Here is a 22,959-nt window from a genome sequence, read left to right on the forward strand (position 1 = left end):
AGTTTCCTAGATCCTCCAATGTAATTAAACTAATGAAAGTTCTTGTATTTGATGAAAAAAAATAGTATGAGTACACCAGGACCTATGCCGGTAGAACGAAAATAAGACAATTTGATTAAGAAGAAAAGTGCAGTTGCGATCAATTTCTTAATCACATGTAGAACTAATTAAGATCGTGAAACTTCTATTATAAGTTAAGAATCTAGGCTTGAGATTTCAGGATCTAGCATATGATCCTAGCTAAGCTCTGAACTCTAAATTTCAAGTCAGTAACTGATCATAATTAATTATAGTTGACAAAAGTACACGATGTCAAGTTATCAAGCAATATATATAAATTCTGAATCTCTGATGTTAAATAATTTAGTTTAGCATTTTGGGTATACGTCATTATGTCATTTATATAGAAAAATCATGTATGCATGCTGCACATTAGTAATGCTTTATAGCCTACTGGATTGAGAATTCATAGGCTCTAGGAAGTGCTGTAACTTGTCAGTTATAACTATTCTTTTTAATATATCAGTGTGTGAGCAATTTGCTCACAGACGTTAAGAAAAAAAAAATGATCTCTAGTTTATATTAATGCTCATACATAAATTTTATTTGCTAACAAAAAGGTATTTTGGCCCACCTGGAAATGGAGTTTTCAACAATTCCACCTACTCATTTTACACACATCCAAGACTGATGCATTTGAACTATATGCTCCCTACTTTGAGCGCACTTCCAGCTAGCCTGAATCTCGCTCTGCCTTCAACCCAGTCGTCTCCATCTGTCAATGAGAACTGGGCCCCATTGGGAAGTGCCCAAAATAACGAAGTACGAACGTCCAACCAGCCCGACTTGAGTCTGTCCCTGGGCATTGGTTCTGGGCCTCACATGTTCGCTGATGCAGACAGTAGAAGGTATTCCAGGGATGAAAATGGAGGTCTTGACTTGTCGCTTTCTCTCGGGATGAAAATGGAGGTCTTGACTTGACTAATTTTTGGATTTTACCGACTCATGAGTTAGGAAAGAAAAATTTAGAGAAAAAAAAAAAGGAGAGGGTAATGAGGCCTATGTAGGCCCATTGATTCTGTCATCTTTTCTCTTTTGATGGGCTCAGGAAGGGACTTTAGGCCATTTAAGTATTGAGATCCATTTGGGAATATTAAATTATGGGAAATGATTTGAGTTTAGATCCAACGGTTAAATTTGATATTTTTTTTATCCTTATTTCAGGGTGCATACTGTGGAAGGGCTGCATTTATTTCAAATATTAGTGCATCTTTAGAATTATATGGTTTAAGAGAAGTGCAATGTTAGCAATTTTAGTGTATCTTAAGAATTAAATAGTTTCGTTCAATTTGCACGACATGTCGGCATCAGTTTAGCGATGTTAAGAGATGTTTATAAGCCGAATCTAAATCATTTTTGAATTGAATAGTTACAAGCTCCCATAAAGAGGGGACAAGCAAATTTTCTTGGCGCGAAGGATTGTTGAAATGCATACTTAAAAACACAGAATAGTTCAAAACAATTAGATGGGAATTTAGGCAAAACAGATTGCTGCGCGAAGTTTGATATAGAAAAGAATTCGGAAGAAATTGGAGGATTGAAAAATAAATCGCATATTACCTGTTTATATTTGAGTTTTATTGGATATGAATTATTCTATACCTGAATATATACAAATATTAAGTAGGATACAAATAAAATTTAAATATAAACTGACATAATTTTAAATTACACAAGTTAATATATATAGATAATTATCAGTATCTGCAATTTTTTTCAATAAAAAGCAGATATCAAGTTATTTTACTTGGTTGCACACTTGGACTGCAAGCTTCACTCGTTTTCACTTTTTGATATACAACAAGCACAAGCTGAGTTCATTTGCACATAACAGCTAATATATCAATCAAGCAAATCAGATACAACTGTGCACAACTATAACTGTAACAGTGCTGTAACCAGTTATTAGCAAGAAATTCAAACAGATAAAGACTCTGTTTGCATTTCATTAATTACCTAGGAAGCCAAATATAAAAACTCCATACTAATCAAGTCTAACACTAAATTTTAACAACAGTTAAATGACACAAGAAAAAAGAAAGTGAAGGAATAGCAAATGATGAAAGAATAATGTGACTCTGCATAGACACAAATCATCTAATTCTCCAACTGAAAAAAAAATAAAAATAAAAAATAAAAAAGATCAAAAAAGGAAAGAAAACGGTATAAACAGTGGCACAAAGGATTTGTGGCAAGCAAAGAAGAAAACATCAAGCAACTATGATACAATAGTACAGAAATACAAGAAAGGTTAAGAAAATGGACATCCAAAAGATCGTAAAACGCTGAAAATTGCCCCGTCTCACACAATCTCAACCTCACTAAATTTACATCGGTGTGTGATTTTTGATCCCTCAAATTAAGTGATATAAGTACCAATGTACATTGCTAGCAGTTGACATCTGTCACTCCCGCATGAAATTAATGCAAACCAGCACACAACCTAACAACTTGTAGAATTTAATTAACTGGACAGCTGAAACCGCCCTGTGTGTCTCTTCTTTCTCCATCCCTAACAACATACATAAATGAATTTTAGACGAAGGAAATATTTTCCCTATTAAAGCCATCGTATAAAACATGAAATGCCCAATGTAACCTTAAACAGGCTGGAAAGATTAAATTAAAACGAAAATAAGAACTCTGACACAAACAAAATGATTTTGACCAAAAGATTGTCATTCATGATTTTGACAAATTAGATAGGGACCAAAATGATACAAAGATCAGATTATTTAAAACCAAAACAATAACACACACACAAATAAAACCTGATGTTGACTTTTTTACTGTGTCTAGTTTACTTTCAATAGCTCCTCTGCAACTAGGGATAGAGAAAATAGATCCACTTTCTAAATATGTAGACTAAGGGATCATCTGGGTAGATTTCTCATAATTTTATGGTCATACAAGGCATATTCCATGTTTCATAGTCTTATCTTGGTTAAATGAGGTGATAACAAATAAGATGAGATAGCTTACAAAGCACGAATAGTAAAAGAGTGTGATAATGGCAAAAGCAACAAATCCATACTGAAACACATTGTACCTGAAACACGCACAGTTCAGAATAAGTTTTGATAGAAACGAAAAGAAATCACAACTAAAGATAAATTCATTTTGTGTTTTATGAGGCTCACTTGTAAAGGTACTTAATTCCCCGCAGAGACTCTAGTGTGTGCCCAAATATCTCCTGAGCAGCTGTTGCTTGTGCATAGTAGCCAAAAGCCGTTGAACAGAATTGAATCACACTGAAAAAGGGATTAAATTGTAAATTTGATCAAAAATATTAGGCACATGTTACTTTACACAATTGCCTTTATTCCATCTCACTACCACCTAAAACAGCATTATACTTCTCATCAAATACATTTTTTGAGAATTATATAGCCAGTTAACTGCAAAGGTACAACTATTTTAATATTTCAAGCTCTCACCTGATCGAGCAAAGGAGTATAAGGCCAACATTGAAGAGAAAGGAGTTCATGAGTGTTGCTCCCCATCTGCAAAAATAAAAGTAAATTATGTCAAACAGAACCTGAAAAAAAAAAAAAATCTGAAGGTTAAAGAAGATAATGGCTAATTACTTCATTGGGTGAATGGTGATGAAAACTAGTTTAAGCCCCAGCATCATTTCACCAGCAATCACTGCAACTAGAAGATAGAAGCAAAAGAATGCAAATGCCGCTGTACCTAGAAGACCTGGTAAAAAAATTTATTGACTTTTAGAGAGAGAGAGAGAGAGAGAGATAAGAGTAAATACAATCTTATAATTATTAAGTTTATTAGTTAAATACCCCAGACGCTATCAAGCTTAATGAAGATTTCATTTAGGAATGGAGACAAAGGAGGATCGATCAGCAAGTACAACACGATATGCGCAACCCATGCAATTGATACAATTAACCTGAAAAAGAGAATTACATTGAACTAACCAAATCCAAATTGAGAAAAATTGCTTTCGATCTATTAAAGAACATTACCCAACAACTCCGAGTACGAGCTTCCCCAGGTAAGAAAGGACAGTCAGAGCCCAAGTAGTCTCCGCCTATGCAAGAAAAAGAGTTAAGTGAACCCAAATTATTTATAAGCACTTATTAATACTTTATCTTTATTTTGCTTCTATTATTACTTGCTCTCCTTGGGGATACATCTCCTCCAAAGCTTTCATATCATCTTCCAAAAGAAGCAATTCCTGCGTAAAGAAGAAATATTTGCTTCACATCCAAGTACAAGAACCAGAAATTTTATTCCAAATGGTTGTTGGTACAAGAAAAATTGAAAACTTGCCTTCTCCAGAGATTTGACATTTTTACGCCATTTCCGGTCTTTTTTACCATTTCTCTCCTCCTGGTGAAGTGCCTCAGCAGCCTTCTTCAGCTCTCTTGCTTTCTTCGCCATCTCAGTCGCCTCCTAAGAAAGTTCAAACAGATGAGCATATGAGTAGTGCAAGCACAGAAAACAGTGAACGAATTAATTTGAGAAAAACTGGAACCTTGATGTACTGAGAGCGTGTTATGACAGCCTTGGGGCGCCTTACAAAGGCGGTAATGAGGCTTAATGGAAGGCAAGCTATCCCGACTCCTCCAAAAATCTATAACATATTATTAAGGATGAAATCAGGTCCTTTGCAATAATACAATGACATTTTACTGTGCAACAAATTTTCTCTTGTTTGCTAATAAGGTCCTTTGCAATATTAACAAAATTTTACAGCTTGCATCCTACCGATATCTGTAACCAGAACAAAGTAACTTAGTGCTACGGCACACATATGTTTATTCAAGAATTGACAATATTACACTTAGCTAATAAGGTCCTTTTCTCCCATGCATGAACTGACCTAAAACAATGCCAAGAAAATTTAAATGCTAAAATTTTCTCAAATAAACACATCAAGGACATGTTTCTTGTGTTGATTGCAAATGAGGGGAAATGTCAATTGTAATTTGCAAAATCTATGTACTGAATATAGAAAAATGAACGTACAGTAAATAACACAGAGCCAACAATAGTGGCAAGAGCAACGATGTATTCTGGGAAGGAGGTACGCATAGTCCAGGTTGTCTCTGACGAAGGTGGTGCCACATAGGCATCACACTAAAGGGCAAGAAAGAAAAATAGAATAAGTAGATGACAAACTTATTTATCTCATATATACACCAACAATAGTGCAAGGTTCAGTATAAGATGCATATGAAAAATCATCTAGAACATAAAATAGAAATTTAAATCAAGAGTTTGAAGGAGGTACAAACGAAATATCATCTCGGATTATAAATGTTAAAAGAAAACCTGCTTAGTCAAGGGGCTGATGCAAGGTTGGCCACTGGAGAATTGATTCCAAGTAGTTGGAAAAGTCTGAACTGATGATGAGAGGTGTCTGACAGTGAAGTCAACTTTACCGATCAATGCTGATAACACACAAAAGATGTATTAAGTTTGCCTATATGCAATTTCCAAAAGCAGAATGATATGGTCAAGGATTACAAATTTCTGTTTTTGTGAAGGTACTGGACTGTCCAGTACTTATACCAGGTTTAGAAGTTAGTCAACCCAATACAGCAAAGGTTACCCGCCTTTAATTGCGCAATTATTAAAAAAAATAATAAAATAAACAATTACTGGTAGAAATTTTGGTCAAACCATTATGGGACCATACAGGTATCAGATACAGGAAAGGTATTACATACAAATAGTAAAATCTGGCATAGTAATGCTTGAATCTAGATTAGTAAAACCCAGCATAGTAATGCTTGAATCTAGCTGTACCATGTGTATCAGTCAGGATATTTTTGTAGGAATCACACTAAAACTAAAAAAAAAATCCAAGAAAGGGCTTCTTAACAAATTACACTATACTTTGTGACATTTTGCAGTTGGAAATTAAATGTTAACTTCTGAGGGGCAAGTCATGTCCTTAATTAACCTATCTATTTTAGTGTTAATGCTATTTGGAGATAATTCATTCCATTCATAACTTGCGCACAGAGCAGAACCAAAGTGCTAAGCTCTGAATGGTAAATAAACTTTAACAAATGCAGTATTAGAAATAGTCATGTTTATCACAAACTACTATTTCCTTTTTCCATTTATTAATGTAAGCTACATTTCAGAAGAAAAAAATGGGCTAAGAAACAACGGATAAACAATAGAATCGCGTACTGTAAAGAATTCCAAGGCAGAGAGCGCAGACAAACGCCGAGCAAAACACCCAAATCAACGCACTCTTCAATCTCTTTCCAACGCTCCTGCGACAAAATCCCAGATCGAATCAGATAAATTCCGAACAAATTGACGCAAAAATTAACCAAAATAGACTCGAACTTTAAAACGCACTTGTCAAGATCTCCTTCGTAGTAAAACATCGCAAAAGGAATAACGAGGAAAACGAGCACGGCGTCGACGATGTACACGATGAGCCAGAGGGTCTTCATTGGGAGCGTGAGGTTGCACGCGCCATTGTAGATTGCGTGTCGACAGGCCTGTCGGTTAGCCACGTCAGCAGGAAGCATGAGAATGGAGATCGCCGCCACGGCGAGACCGAGAACCACCACCAGTTTGGGGAAGTACGCCTGATTAGCATCGTCGGGGTGTTGATAGTTAATCAAGAGGTAGAAGCTCACGAGAAGAACCAGTACAGACACCACCACCGCAACGATCACCAGTGCGAGATTGAAATCCCCCATCTTCTACGCGGGGTTTGCAGAATGGCCCCTCGCAGGCGGATCTGGAGGGGGGAATGTGGAAATGTGCTAGGGTGTTTTAGCAATTTGTGCTGATTTGCAAGGAGATCCGATCGGAGGTGGTTTGCTCGTTTGACGAGAAAGAAAGAGGGAGAGACGAGAAAGGGTGAAACGGGGTGGGGGAGGCACTGGGAGAGGAGACACGGGAGGTGCCTGCCTGAGGAGTCCATATCCTCTGAGGTAACAGGATATTTGGTTTTATATCCTAACCGTCCAATCAGAATCCGGGCCAATCGGCTAGAGGTGGAATGCCGGTCCACTTTAATATTCGTGCAGATTCTGATCAGGTGGTCCAGATCTATATATAAATTTCCTGTTACCTTAGGTGCTGTGACTTCTACCTGACGCGTACTAAGTCTCAAAATATCAAATATACCCCTCCAAAATCGGAATATATATATTTCCCACTCAATAGCTTTGCTTAGAAAATGATATTATTTACACCGTATATGATGAAAAATATCCTATTTGAATTTATGATTCCCTCAAAATAAAATATAAAAATACTGTTTTAATGCTGCTTGCTCTGTTAACTTCAAAAGATGTCCAAAATACACATTTTTTTAGTTACAGTTTATATTGTAAAATATGAGTTCGTATTCTCAGCAATCTGACAAAATTAGGTTGACTTGAAACAAAAATATTTCAATTTCAGATCTATTGAAATATAGAGGATCTGCTTTAAGATTCGTGAAAACTTAAATTAAACAGTTCAGGTCTAACTTGACTCTATCGGATACCTTACCTGATCCAAATGTGTAAAATATTGAGATGTCACAAAAACAGACTCTATCGGATACCTTACCTGATCCAAATGTGTAAAATATTGAGATGTCACAAAAACAGACTCTATCGGATACCTTACCTGATCCAAATGTGTAAAATATTGAGATGTCACAAAAACAGATGACTTGTTCAGTTTAAAAGAAAAAATGAACGAGTAATCGATAATATTTTTTTAGTTTTTCCGTGGCGTAAAAATACGTATTGTGTCAATTGAATCAAACAGTTCAGATCCCATATTATATTAATTTGTATCGAAATGATAAATATGACAATAGTAACCAAAGGTCTAAATGGAGTTTATCGCATTATAGCGGAACGGTTAAAAAAACAGCGCTAGGCGCTATGCTCATATAACACCGCTATAGCGTGATAGAGCACCGATAGCGTCATAACTTTTATAGTCCGAAAACGCTATAGCACGTTATTTAAAACTTTGATAATGACTTGAATTTTTCCATTATAGGCCGCTATGAGAAGGTAGAATTAATTCGAAAGAATTATGAGGTGGTAGAAGAGAGAATGTTCTCCTCTGACAGCGCTGCTCTATGATTTAGTTGTTGAGACTTGAGACAAGCTGATAAGCATCCAGGCTGTAGGAGAGGCAGGTGATACAAAATTGCAAAAAATTTAAATAAATACAGAGGTAACTCAAATTTTGAGCTAGTGCACAAAGAATCAGGACCGTCCATTTTGAATTAACATGAATATTGAAGGATCTTATAAATTTTTATTTTTTAAATTGGTTCGGATCGGTTCGAATTTTGATCGAATGTTCCGGATTCAAAACACAAATTTCACATTTGTGGAGAATATGGATTTTATTTAACCACCTTTGGCATTCTAATGATGTGTTTTGAGTAAAGCAAGAATGAGACGAAGTCATCAATTAATATAATAAGGTTCATGAATATAATTTTAATCTTTTCAATCACATTAGAACGATGGTACTGAATCGTTAAAATAAATTTATTTCAATAATAATATATTGGAATATTAAATTTGAAGATTTTCATTTTGTTTATTTAGGATATGTTTGAAACTTCGAACGTAAAGTAGGTTAGTGAGCTTAGCGTGCTAAAATAACACTGAAATAGTCCTGAAATTTTTAAATATACCACAACCTTAAAAAAGATAAATCAAACCACCATATTTTATGAAAATTTCGAATTTTGACACGGCTGCATCCCCTAGATGTGACCACTTTTCTGCGGGCCGCATCTAGGGGATGCGGCCCGAAAAATGGTGGCTGCACCTAGGGGATGCGGTCGTGTCAAAATTCAAATTTTTCAAAAATCGTAGTTGTTTGGTTTATCTTTTTTGGAGGTATGGTATATTTAAAAATTTCAGGAAATAGTCACTAACTCAATTCTTAGTTAGATAAAACAATGAAGTTAAGGTAGCGTTTATTTTCCAAACAGCTGCTCTCGACTTCGCAGTAGGTCTAATGCCCATTAAATCTACTTTAAGTTCGACGGGCTCCAAAACCGTCCAATCCTCTTTTAAATTAACTCCAAAAGTATTAAAGTTATGAAACATCTCAAAGGTTTAAATAGCGTTTATTGCGTTATAGCGTGCTGGCTGAAAAAACAGTCGCTTTTCTTGTTGCAACTAGAGATTTTCAATTAGAAAGAGGGCTAAAGATGATCAGGGCCATAACTAATTTGTCTACTTTTGGATAACTAATTTGCCTACTTCTTAATAGAGTCAAATATGCATTCTCTATATTAACGTACTGTTTGAGATAATTTTCAGACCTTGTATTTAGAATTCGAACCAATTCAATCCATGCCTATAGCACACTAGGCTCTTTAATATTATGCTAGATCTTCACTTTCTGGAGTTCTTTCAGGAAAAAGATGTCACTAATGAAGCAAGTCCTATAGGGCTCTATCAACTGGTTTAACAACTACTATTGGTGATCGACTAGTGGTGGTGGTGGTGGTGCAGGTGCAATAACATCCAATGATAACCTCTATTACGGGCTTGAAATATTTTCTCGTATGCTGGTGGCTCTTAAAGATCTTTGAGATTATTTTTGCCCACCTTCATTAAGTAGATATTTACTTTTGACATGCACTACAGAAAAATAAGGAAAAATAATAATATAAGTAAACACTTGAAATAAAAAATCATCATTTTAAATGTAAACACTTGGAATATACATACCTTTGCATAATCTCTAAACATCTCTTCCACCATTCTCGGCTTCTTCTTTTTGCAATGTAGTCTAAATGTGTCTGAAACCCATGTATCATTTCTGGTTGCCTTGCTAAGGATCTCTGCAACGTGTTGCATGCACAACCTGTGCACACCCTCGCCAGTTCTTGTTGACCAACTGTAATCTGTACGATCAAAAACATATTTGATTTCTTTGTGCTGATCTGATATTGACACAAAAAAACCTCTCCCCTACCACTCGTCTTCGTAAAAAACTCATGAAGAATCCCCAATACTCATCATTATCTTTCTCAACAATTGTAAAGGCCAAAGGCAACAACTGATTTTCAGCATCATATGCATATGCTATTAGTAGTCTCCCATCTTAACGGCCAGACATGAAGCATGCATCAATACTGATAACTAGTTTGATGTATGGCACAGCTTGAATATAAGCACCAAAAGCTCATGCTATGCCCTTCAATTATTGAACTCCCTCCATTAGTACTCCATTCTCGTCATATATATTGACATGCCACTACTCATATACAGTGCCAGGATTTGTACTTACTATGGCCTGGAGCAATGGTACAAGTAAGTCATATGAACCCTCCCAACTACTGAATATTCTGCAAACCGCAAGTTCACGACCTCTTCACAACTTGTTGTATTTTGGGATTGCATGTTAGTATTTTATTCTGACACTTCTAGCCACCTCCTAAATGCTAAGAGTGTAAACGGTTAGTTACAGATCGGATAGTGGTCTTACCGTATCCATATCTGTTATAATTTTTCAAATACGGATAGTCTCGGATACATATACGGATTGAATATTAAACGTTACGGCTATAGATCAAATATCGACGGATATGAATATTTTTCATAATTAGCTTGTTGGTTACAAAACATATATTATATTATTAAAATATTAGTCACTAATTATGTCATAGTGTTATATTGTTCATCAAAATATATATCTATATGCAATTTAATAAATCAATTTAATTACATATAGCACATTTGTCGTGGTTTAAAAGTGTAAACAGTAAGATACGGATAGTTAAAAGTCTTACCATATCCTTCTCCGTTATGATTTTTTGGATACAGATAGTCTCGGATACGAATATGGATCAGATAATTTAAGTAATTTTCGGATTCATACAAAATCGAATAAAACATCTGATCCGTTTACACCCCTACCTAATGCTCATCGATGGGTCATTCTTAATGTCTTTCTCAATTACATCAGCAATTAGTGATGTCGTCAGCTATGCATGGTCTGTCCTTGTGGATGCAGACTTATATGTATGAGATGGTTCAAATTTCTTAATCATCCATGCTTCCCCTTAACCAGCAGAGGTTGCAAAAAGGCAGAACTCACAACGCGGGGCCATTTTATATATATCACAACCAATCTTGTTTAGTCCCTTTTTTGTATTTTACATTACCAGTTACTGTTAACATGAGTTTCATGATTTTTCTTCACAAGTTCCTCTATGTTGCTATAAAGTTGCCCTAGGAGAAGTTCTTGATTGTATACACTATGCTTACTAAAAAAACTAATATTTGCCTCTTAAAAAGCTGTGGTATCGTTGAATGTGGCGACCAGATACCTATTCTCCCGACCTCTAATCGAAAATATGTCTTCCCTGAGAGTAGGTAGTATATCTACATTACCATATGATAAGTGATCAGAATCCCAAGCCCTTTCAAAATCATCCCCCGTGTCCATTTTCTTTTCTGGTATGACATCAATCCCATCAGTATCAATCTCAGTATCATTTCGATTAACGGGTAACAGTAACGGTACTGACTCTGGTATAGATGGAAATCTAGGGATTACAGGTTCATGTTGGGGTGGTGGTTAAAATCAAGGGTATAATAATGGATATAATTAGGTGCATAATTGTCATAAACATGTAGTACGTACGGTGGCACATAACCAGAGTTATGGTACCCCGGGTTGTTATAACTGGAGTTGTGGTACCCGGGTTATCATAACCGGAGTTGTGGTACCTGGGGTTATCATAACCGGAGTTGTGGTACCCTGAATTGTCATAACCTAAATTTACCCTAGAAGGTCAAACCCCGGGCAGATGCAGAACCCTCCTAGAATATAAGTCCATTATTGGGATATTCCTCAACTCAAATTGATTGTACACACTTCTCCACAATCCCTCATCTGTTATAGGATACCTCACAAAGAAAGGTCTATTACCTCCCCCCTTTGTGTGTCAATCCGTGTAATCAATTCTATGTCATACTGGTTGGGGTTTACACAAGTTTTTTCATATATCAGTTGCTTAAGTTCCAGAAATGTAGTACTTTCATTAACCTCGAAGTCATAGACATCATCTTTCGTGTATTATGCGCCCTCCACACCCCGAGTTAGCTTGCTGCCCACATACAATGCAATTAATATTTTTTCCTTAACAAACTACATTATTAGCCAATAAAATAAATAAAAAATTATTAGTAATTAAAAAAATTAAAAAAAGTTAAAAAAAACATTTAAAAATAAATTAAAAAGTTAATAAAAAAAATTACCTGTAGTCACCAAAAAAATCGTTCAAAATCTCCTCTTTTCTTCTCTTTCTCTTTATCTTTCTCTTTACTCTGAAGTTGGAATAAATTTTGAGTGGGCAAGAGAGAAAAATTGAATATATGGTAGGTTTTATACCAGACCACCCAACTAGGGGACAGTTTGGTATTGATACATGACCCCCCATTGGGGAGCGGTTTGGTGTTGGAAGCTAGGCACCCCCCATCTGAATGGTCAGAACATTAAAAAAAAAAGAGAAGCATATTTGATATATATATATTTTTTTAAGAGTATTAATAAAAATCTCGGAAGAAAACTAAACATCACTCCAAAAGTCAATTTTGATAAAGGTAAATGCTCTCAAATGTTTCAGGAATGGTTATGTCATTTTCATTTCTGGGTAGTTAGTAAACTAGTCTTTTTTTTTTTTTTTACAAAAGTAGTAAAATAGTCAAATTGTGTGCAGTTATAATATGAATTAAACAAAAATTCCATATTTAGTGAGACCATGTCATTATTTAAAAATGGATGTTTGGTCACATAAGCATTCATATCTACTATTGTAAATTGCAAACCTAGTTAGCAGTGGTGAGCACGCATGTAGCTTTTTTAAGAATTCACACCGATTAATTTTACACTTCTCTATATTTTCTTATTATTATTTTTCAGACAGGTAGAAAACTATTGATCTAAGTCAGGTCGAAAAAAAGGAGACAATTTGAAAGTAATGATTATGATCATTTTATAAATCTAAAAATATAGCAGAAAATTCTAAAAAAAAAATGTAAAATTTGATTTTCAAAGACAGTAAATTTTCATATGAAAACCATATTGAACAATTGAGATCAACTATTTTAGACTGTTAAAATGAAGATGTACATTCCTAAGATCAATCGCATATTATATATGCATAACTCTGAAAAGCAAAAGGAAATTTGTCTGGTACAAGTAGAATACGGGAGCAATCAACCAAATGCCAAATCCAAGGATTAAATATATTGCATCCTGATATAGGAGTAATGCAATAAACAGAGAACTAGGGCAGTATCCGAGATATTATTAATAAAACAGAGAAATTCTAACTGTAATCTATCTAAAACTTGCCTTTTGGAATGGGTTAAATGTTGAACACATTTAAAATGGTTTATCAATACAATCCAGCAACAACTTGCAGTACTAACTTTCAGACACACACACACTAACTTAGAAATAGAGAACAAAAATGCAGGATCATAATCCTCAACCTAAGATCTCATAAGAAATCATACAGTAGGCAATTTAATTTTCTTGTTGATATCAATCAAGAGGATTCAATATCAGATAGATCCAAACCCTCCCTGTAAACTTCAAATTCATCCTCTGAGCATCTGCACAATAGGTTCAACTTAAATGTTGCCAATTTTATCCCTAGTAGTCTCTGCCAAAAAAAAAAAAACAGTGATATCAACAAAAAATAAAAATAAAATACATCAAATTCAGAACAAGTCCTCTAAAAGATGGGCAAATTGTGCACCACAAGAAAAACCACATCTCACCCTTACATCACCTACAAACTCCTGTAAAACAGTACCCTCCTCACTGTAAAAATACTTTTTATTGGATGAAATATGTGCATGCAACACCTTGGCCATTACTATGGATATTTAAATGGAAGCACAAAAAACAACAAGTACAAATAATAAAATTGAATAAAAATAGGTCCATACCAAAGCACGAGCAGCTTCGGGAGACAGGGGTTCCCCTTCTTCACACACAAGATGATCAGATATTAATTCTATATCCCCTGTATTTCAATAAAATGAAACATATATATTAAACATCTATATAGAATGAAATATTATAACAGATCTAGCAAAGGGCAATTTGATATTTTTTTTACCTTTATTCAATCGAACAGGCAACCCCTGTTTACGCAGAAATGGTTCCATTTCATGCGAGAATTGATCCAAAGGCCCAGCTTTAAGCTCTATCTGTTAATCAAATCAAAAATATCTTTATTACTTTCAATGGTAATTAATCACGAACTCGACAACAAAAATAAATAAAAATAACTCTAGTAGCAACCTTTTCTGTAGCAATAGTCCCAGTTCTCGCAAAGTCTTGCTCCTCAAATTCTCTGAATATTCTGAAATGTCGGAACAAATTTATGTGGGAATTGCTTTCTAACAAATATCCACCTTACCAGAAGAAAAAAAAATTAAATCAGAGGGCATTTACCTTTCAACATCCTCTTTCGGTAGGTTAGTCAAAAAGAGACCTGAATCACCACGAAGTAACTGTAATTTTCATAAAAACAAAATAAAATATATTAAAACAGAAATATTACGGTTTTCACTGTAGCATCCACTATAAAAATAAGATGGTTGTGAAAACTAACCTTAGAGAGCTTATGTATACGCGGTCTAGCTTCATCAGCTGGGGACCGACCGAGTGCTACTTTCATTACTTTATTTGATCCAAGAAAAAACCTACAATTTAACATTAGAAATTTAACTTTTAGCTCAAGCAAATAATTAGTAATAGAAATCTTCCTATCAATGCAAACAAAACAGTAACCATTAAACTATAGCATTCCAAATAAATCATTTAGAAAATACAAAAACAAAGCAGGTTTATGAGGTGTACCTGCTGCTGGATTTGAGCTGTTCTTTAAATTTCTTGAAGTTCTGGTTTCTCATGTTTTCATAAGTGAAAACATAAGCGGTTTTATACTGCTCAAGCCCTTCTTTTATGGCATTTACCAATGACTCCTTGGCCACCCTTCCCTTCTTTTTTGTTTTTGACAATGTCACTGTATGTTTCAATAGGCAATTTGAACATAAATAAATAAGGCTAAAGATCTTTAGATAAAATCACAATAAGCAAATATTTTGGTTTTCGGGTTATATATCCTTAAATTGTAATGAGAGCACCATGATTATGAAGTACTACAAAATAATTAATACCCGCAAAATCTATTTCCCATTAATTTGAAACAAGATGCATGAAAATCAATTAATTCCTATAATCCACATCACAGGTAGCAATAACAGTACTAGAATTAGAAAATAATAAACAATTACTGGTCACCTAGGGGCCAATTTTTAATGAATCTATAAAGAGACAAACTATCAAGTTTTCAAACAAGAAATCAACCATGTACTTCAGTTTTGCCAATTACTTTCAAAAAACTTGAAATAACAGAAATAAACAAGGGATTTCTACAACTGAGCTTGATGAAAACGGATCGAAGTAAGTGGAAACCTTCGAAAATATTCAAATCTATACTAAAATCGAAACAAAAAGATCATTTCAAGAAACAATGAGAATTCAAACTACCTTCTCGATTGCGCTTTGATAGAGGCATTTTCTCTCTTCCCGCTCCACAAGTTTCACGTCCTTATTTCGCCCCCTCTTTCTCTCTCTCGCTCCCCTCTCTTTTCTGAGATTTCTAGGGTTTCCTCCGAAGTAACTAGGGTTTTGGGTTTTATTTCGGGCCTAAAAAGCCTGGATCTGAGTTTCCGGGATTTATAAGCACAATTAATTGGGCCAGCCAGAAAGGCCTATATTTTATGGGTACCCCTCCAAACAAAAGAATTTAAAAATTGTTAATGAGAAATCCAGGGGAATCTGAATTCGTATCCTCTGAGATATCTCAAACTTTGCGTGACTTTATGGAAAATCCCAACCGTTTAAATACGTTCTGCACGAATCTTAAAGCAAACATAATACTAACCCCTACATCACCCCCGAATAGGCACCGGACACGGAGCTATTTTAGTATTCGTACAGATTTTTTTGGACGGTCTGGATCCAAACAGAAATATTCTATTATGATCCGAATTCCTCGTCTAATGCATCCAAACAAAACTCTTTTTTTTTTTTCTTTTTTTTGCGTTTCTTAATACAAAATGTAGAAATAATTTTGACATAAATATATATATATACCTTAATTTCCCTATATTTGTAATTCCATGTAGTGAAACATAATGTGAAAAAAGAGAGACATTTTGGAGTATTTCTTTTCTCTATATTAAAATGATCGTATGAGATATATACATATTTTTACAGCGTCATAAAAGATATTTTTATATTTTGAAATATGTTTTATAGCGGCATAAAAGATATTTTATATTTTGAAATTATATATAAGATATTTGAACCTTTCCGCTGGTAAATAAAATTTACATATAAAAATATTGAAGAATGTAAAATCTTACTATTCTTTTTAATTTCATTATTATTTTAGTTTTTAAAATATGACCCTAAATAGGGAAAAATATTAATATCTGCATTCAAATATAATCATTTACTTTGTCAATTTCTCTGAGATTTGTTATCAATATTTCATTTTTGATTTGGTTTAATCGGCTGTTTAATTGTTTATGATCGGTTTGAATTTTAAGGACAATATTTTCTTGAATGAGAAGAAATGTATAATCATGCAAAAATAAACCATTTAATTTTGTTTTGGAGCCATTTACAATTTTTGAAATGTTGAGCATCGATCTGAAATTTTAATCCTTATAAAAAAAATTCCATGCATGTATAATGTGTGGTTGTGCCTGGGTGTAACAGAAGAAAAAATAAATTACCTGACCGACTAAACTCTGGTCGGTCCGTATTTTTATTCCAATCGGTTAAAGTTTGATCGATCTGCACATTTTAAAAAATATTCACTAGATTTGGATATATTTAATACTTTTATTTAATGTTAGATATTTAAAAAATATCCTCTCTTTTTTTTTTTTCAAGTATCTTTAAAGAAGATACAAAACAGAAGCGCTCAATTAGAAGTTAGAACCTTACCTGATGGAAATCCGTATCCCCTCAGGTAGCAGACTGACTGAGCACAATACTCTTGCTCAGACCAAATAAAATTCAGTGTCTATTTAAATATGAAACCAATTTAGATTCGATGAGCATCGAACACAAATGTCAGTCCAATAGATTCTACGTCCGTTCGATCCGCTTTAAAATCCGTGTACAAAAATATTACAACTGATACGCATACTTATTGAAGCAGTGTGCATAGATCTTAAAATGGATCGAATAGATGTGAAATCCATCCGACTCAAATTGGTCCCTTTAAATATAGGGGTTGTTCCTTTTAAGAATTTTAACAAATTAACTTGTTTGGTAACATGGAAATTTTGTGGGAATGAGAACTTTTAATATGAGAATGAGAATTTCAATATGTCAAAACTAAAGACATTTAACTTATGAGAATTTTAGAATGTAGGTGTTCGGCAAATGCATGAGAAATTTGTTAGGATGTTGGTTTTCCTTTTTTTTTTTTTATAGATGTAATACTAACATTAAACTATATTAAGTATATTGATATAAATCACTAATTATGATCAATATAATTATACATATCATATTTAAAAAAAAATTAATAAGTGAATTGACTATATACTACAAAGTGATATATATTAGAGTGAACTAATCACATACAACAAAGTGATATCAGAGTGAACTGACCACACACTGCAAAGTGATAAATTAGTAAATTGACCACTCACTGAAAAATGATATCAGAGTGAACCAAGCTTCTAAATAGCTAGCTATAGCGAAGCTATAGCGCCGCTATAGCGGTTTTGGACCCAGAAAGCTAAGCTACGGGTTAAAACTGCGCTAATCAAGCTACGACCGCTATAGCGGTAATAGCGGTCCGCTATAGCGCGTAGCGGCAATAGCGGTAATAGCGGTCCGCTATGCTACATGGGTTATGATTTTGCAATTTTTTTTTTCTGAAAACATGATTTTGCAATTTTAATGGGCCTTAATATCTAGATTGGTTTTTTTTTTACTTTATTAAGCTATATCAATACAATGGAACATGTGCGGGCAATACCGCTATATCAATTAAATTTTGTATCATGCATTAATATATGGTAGTGGTATATTTTGAATATAAAATATATCGATAGTTTTTGAATTAGGGATATTTTGAATGACAATTTGAACTTTGTATTGGTTTAATATGAATAATATTAGAACTTCTTAATTAATTTGATATTTTTTTTCTTGATGAGACATTTTTACTAGGCAAAGCCTTCTATGGACATAAGGACCTATTTGTAAAATGAACATATTTTTATTTTTAAAGTTCAAACAGTCGATCCGAACCGTTCATCTTGTTCTCCATATTAATATGTGCTTGGAGACCAAAGTTTACATTTTTTTGATTTTTTTTACTATTTATTAAGATGGGTACAAAATTCAATGGTCTGAATTTGATAATTTTTATACCCATCTTAATAAATAGTAAATAAATTCAGAAAAATGTAAAATTTGGTCTCCAAAGATATATTAATATGGAGAACAAGATGAACGGTTCGGATCGGCTGTTTGAACTTTGAAAATAAAAATATATTCATTTTACAAATAGACCCTTATGTCCATAGAAGCATCACTCTTTTTAGTTTTTACTATTAGTAGAAATATAAAATATAATTTTTGAAATAAAAAAACGCTATTTATAATAGCTTTCGCTATAGCTCCGCTATTCGCTAAAGCTTTTTTTTTTGGTCTCCCCGCTACACCGCTATAAACGCTATTTAGAAGCTTGGAGTGAACTGACCACACACTGAAAAATGATATCAGATTGAACTGACCACACACTGTTCTAGGCACCCAAAATTGTACAATCTTGAAAGCAAACAATATATTTGCACCAAACACGAGTTCTAAAATCAAGGATGAATCAAGGATATAATATTCATGCTTCTACAAAAAGGTATGCTTTATAATTCAACTTTTAGATAATGTATCAGTCATATTTTTTGTTTATTTTTTATCCACGGTCTTGAGATGAATTCGAGTAGTGTATATATCATCGCATAAAATTAAGATAAGAATATAATGTGAAAAATAAAATTAAGATAAAATCTAATGAGAAAAATATATTTAGTTTTTGCGATAACTTTCTGATGCTATAATGCATACTATATTTAACTGTGGTAATATCATATTAATATGCTATAATTACGTTAATAAGAAAATAACTAATTGAACTACAGTAATATCGTACTATATTATTGCTACAAGAAATTACTAGTTGAGTGATATGGTAGTTTTCATATAATAAGAACCTATAGTAAGAACATATATATGTGCACTAAAATTCAACTGCGTCGGAAAGCTCGCGAGACCCTATGTTGCATCATATAAAACTCTTATACACATGCATCATACAACATTATTTTAAATCAAGGGTCTCTATGGTTGAATTGATTTAAAAGGATTCATCACAAATATGTTTTAAACCATTAGTTTCACATGTCACACTATTTCAACTACATTAGTGTCATACTATTTTTACCGTGTATCAGACTATATATTCTCATATGTAAGTCCAAACTCAAAGTCCTTTCTACCATAGAGAAACAAGAAATAATGGTAGCGTGTAGAAAATATAAGGTAGAAGTGTTCACCAATAAATTCTCTTGAGGAACAAAACATGATGGTAGCGTGTAGGAAAAAGGGAGCAGAAGTATTCACCCATAGATTCTCATGAACTTGCATTATTTTAAAAACTCTCCTTGCACGTGTGGATTTAATTAAGTTAATATCATTCACACTACTTATCAGTATTTTTAAGGCACACATAAACCAAGCTGCTAGTAAGATTACCATTTCTAGTTGAAATATAATAAGAACATATAAGATAACTAGTAATTGTGCCCGTGCACAGCAACGGGAGCAAATTATGTAGTAAAAAACCTAATTTACTAAAGTATTTTTTTTTCATAAAAAATAGAGAAAAAAAATATCGCTAAATGTAAACCAAAGATATTATTTCTGAATTGAATATAGGAAGAAAAAAAATAGCATTCTCTAATAAAAACCATAAACATACAAAGCTAAAACAAAACAAACAACCTAAAAGCTACTGAAGTCAGTAATTGCAATACACTGACACCACATTTGGTAGCACCTCATGGCATGTTGAGTCTGCACATAGTAAACAAACTGTTTTAATCAAGGAACTTCAAGTTGATTAATATTGATTAATTTAAGACAGAGTATTTTGATATTTTAATTTTAGAAGTACCTAAGTCTCAACTCTTCATATTCTGGCATCTGGGGATTAAAATGGACAGTGGAAATATCCGTGGCAAGCAAATGATTATCTGCAAAATATTTTTATTTATTTAGTTTACATTTAGTTTTTAAAATTTGCAATAAACATAAAAGATATAAATTTGTTACATACATGGTGTATCAACAAGTACTTTCACCCGAGTGACGAAAATAATAAACTTTTGTTCAATAGCTTGGAGGACTCCCGAGTTGTTCTCGAAGGGTACCATTGTTTTTTGGGTTCATTATGGTGAAGGAACCATACCCAAGCCGGGCCGGCCTCACCCAAAGCAATGCCATTATAGGGGAACCAAACCCAAAATCCAATTCTACCTGAATGGCAAAAATGAATTAATCACAACAGTCAGGGCTCCTAATCTGACCTCTAATATTTCAATCCATTTATCAGCAGCTTTATGTTCTTCCATCCAATCCACCAGCTGCTCGAACTGTTCTTCACGTGTTCTTCTATCACCTCCTTTGTCAAATTCACCAACAATTGTTTCTTAATCTCATCTACACGTGCTTCTCTCAAAGTGTAGGATATGACATTACCGAGTTAACTTTGTATGGCTTGTCATATTTGAAGTTGGGATTAAAATCCCTATAGATGATAGGCCGGAGATTGCCATGACCACGCAGATAATTCAATGCACTGGCTACACCTAGCACAACCTTCTATCTCTCATTCCAACCAAATGCATCCTTATGTTCTTTTTTGCCTGACAAATAATAAGTACAGCAAGTAAATAAAAATCACTTTTCCAGAAAGGATGAAATGTTAATTAAAGGGAGCTGCCAACATAAAGATAATTCCTTCCCATAAAATGATATCTACATGTTTGAAGACATGCGTTATAATAAATTGAAAGCTATCAATCAAAATTTAAGACTCACTGTGCAGAATTTCTTCCAGACTACCTCTTGGCAAGTACTCATAGACCAAAATTAGACTGTCATTTTCAAAACAGAAACCCACCAAAATTAGACTCTTATTTTGTAATTCTCCTAATGAAGAAATTAAAAGAGAACCCAAAAAATTAACTAAGTCATATTTGTCATGTCTTAGTACATTTTTATAGAAAAAAAAACACCTTGTCAGGCATTTGTTGTGCATTTGGCAGTGCCCCATCTCTGATCGAGTTTGTAGCTGTCTGTTCTGGTTTCAAACTGAAAGATGCATTGTTTGACTTGGCCGTAGAATGAGCTTCTATAAAATTCAAAGACAAAAGAAGAAAGAAAATAGAAAAAATTAAGTGCACTACAAGTAGGTGTTATGAAAAGAACTAACTCTTTGACTGTACCGTATGATTCAAGCAATTTTTTGAGCTCCTTTCTGCATCCAAACAAAGAAAATTTTCTCATAATTAGATATCAAAGAAAAGGGGGTAACAGAAACTGTAAATATGTTCTATCAAATTGAAATAGTCATTGATTATTATATTTGTCTTCAATTTTCTGTCTAGAATCCAATCAAGTCAATTTTTGTACCAGTTTTGCAGTCCCCTACAGTAGATTCTCTTATCCATTACCTCGAGTGAATCTCTTTTGCTAGAGTCACTATCTGTTACCTTCCACCTGATTATCAAAATTAATTAAAATAATGAACATAATTAAAAGAAAGCTAATCAATACTAATGCTAACTTAATATATGAGCTTTAGATATGGTTTGTTCCTTTATTAATTAAAAATATAGAATATCAGAACAAAATAAAAGATTAATCTCCTCAAATACAAGAAAGACAAATTAAATTGTACGAATCCTTTATTTCTCTTTCCATTGGCTTCAAGAAACAGAGAAATAAAATCCGAATTGCCAATCAACAACACTCATTAAATCTTCCCATTTCAAACCGTGTAAAACACTAATTCCAACTTCCTTCTCTATAGTCCTTCATGACACCTATGCCAAAATCGATCCCAAATCCAAACCAAACGTACAATACCCCTTCTAGGACTCATCCTAGGCAGCGCCTCCAATTTCCCACACCAAAAACCGAAAGTGGGGCCCACAACATCTCCTCTGTGCCGACTGAGAAGGAATCCCTACTTCCTAAACGGGCGAGAGAAGGAATCCCTTGTGCGTGACCTTAAACCGTATCCTGCTGGCATGGTGGCGCTCTAGGGTTATGCGCGAGTAGTAGCGCTCAATTGAAGAAGGAGAAAGGAAGAAATATATTGCACTCTCTCGCAATCTCTCGCACAGAGAAAGGAGTCGGTTTTGATTTTGTATTTCCTGCGGCGACGTAGAAAAAAAAGGAAAAGACGGGGCTCGGGAAGGAGAGGTGGTATCTTTGTACATTTATAAAGAAACAACGAGTGGTCTTTTATGTGGCGGGTATTGTTTTAACTTAATTTAGACTTCTACATCTAAAACAGATACATTTAATCAAATGAAAATATATTATTTATTTAAATGACTCAGATTCAATCTGAAAAAAAAAAAAAAATCAAGATCCTTGCAGAATCTAGACATTAAGCTACTTAATAAGGTGGAGAGATTAAGATTATTGCTATATATAGCTCTCATGAGTGAATCTGGAATAAAATTTTATGTATCAAAGATATTATCTATTAGAATAATTTAAGAAAATGCTCAA

The 22,959-nt window shown here is 33.8% G+C and overlaps 2 protein-coding genes and 1 long non-coding RNA gene across 3 annotated transcripts; all 3 read right to left on the reverse strand.

Moving 5' to 3' along the window:
• Positions 1-2,245: 2,245 nt before the first annotated feature.
• LOC144574758 (LIMR family protein Os06g0128200) lies at positions 2,246-6,936 on the reverse strand. Its single transcript, XM_078324810.1, has 14 exons — positions 6,400-6,936; positions 6,226-6,311; positions 5,356-5,474; positions 5,050-5,160; positions 4,556-4,654; positions 4,351-4,473; positions 4,193-4,255; positions 4,044-4,108; positions 3,858-3,967; positions 3,648-3,762; positions 3,498-3,563; positions 3,201-3,311; positions 3,043-3,109; positions 2,246-2,572 (listed from the first exon to the last, which is right to left on the reverse strand). The coding sequence occupies exons 1-14, from the start codon at positions 6,747-6,749 to the stop codon at positions 2,525-2,527; spliced, it is 1,533 nt and encodes a 510-aa protein (XP_078180936.1). The 5' UTR covers positions 6,750-6,936; the 3' UTR covers positions 2,246-2,524.
• A 6,460-nt stretch (positions 6,937-13,396) lies between these two features.
• LOC144574759 (Ribosomal protein L10 family protein) lies at positions 13,397-15,770 on the reverse strand. Its single transcript, XM_078324811.1, has 8 exons — positions 15,610-15,770; positions 14,917-15,082; positions 14,669-14,759; positions 14,509-14,567; positions 14,356-14,416; positions 14,171-14,261; positions 13,998-14,074; positions 13,397-13,708 (listed from the first exon to the last, which is right to left on the reverse strand). Exons 1-8 carry the CDS (start codon positions 15,635-15,637, stop codon positions 13,592-13,594), a joined length of 690 nt encoding a protein of 229 aa, XP_078180937.1. The 5' UTR covers positions 15,638-15,770; the 3' UTR covers positions 13,397-13,591.
• Positions 15,771-20,063: 4,293 nt separating this feature from the next.
• LOC144574981 (uncharacterized) lies at positions 20,064-22,590 on the reverse strand. Its single transcript, XR_013518330.1, has 7 exons — positions 21,850-22,590; positions 21,663-21,694; positions 21,453-21,568; positions 21,256-21,311; positions 20,492-21,080; positions 20,330-20,408; positions 20,064-20,229 (listed from the first exon to the last, which is right to left on the reverse strand). It is a non-coding gene; the product is annotated as an uncharacterized LOC144574981 (long non-coding RNA).
• Positions 22,591-22,959: the final 369 nt, after the last annotated feature.

The sequence above is a fragment of the Carex rostrata genome, chromosome 23 (genome assembly GCF_964058835.1).
Source record: "Carex rostrata chromosome 23, lpCarRost1.2, whole genome shotgun sequence".
In the NCBI taxonomy this organism is placed as follows: domain Eukaryota; kingdom Viridiplantae; phylum Streptophyta; class Magnoliopsida; order Poales; family Cyperaceae; genus Carex; species Carex rostrata.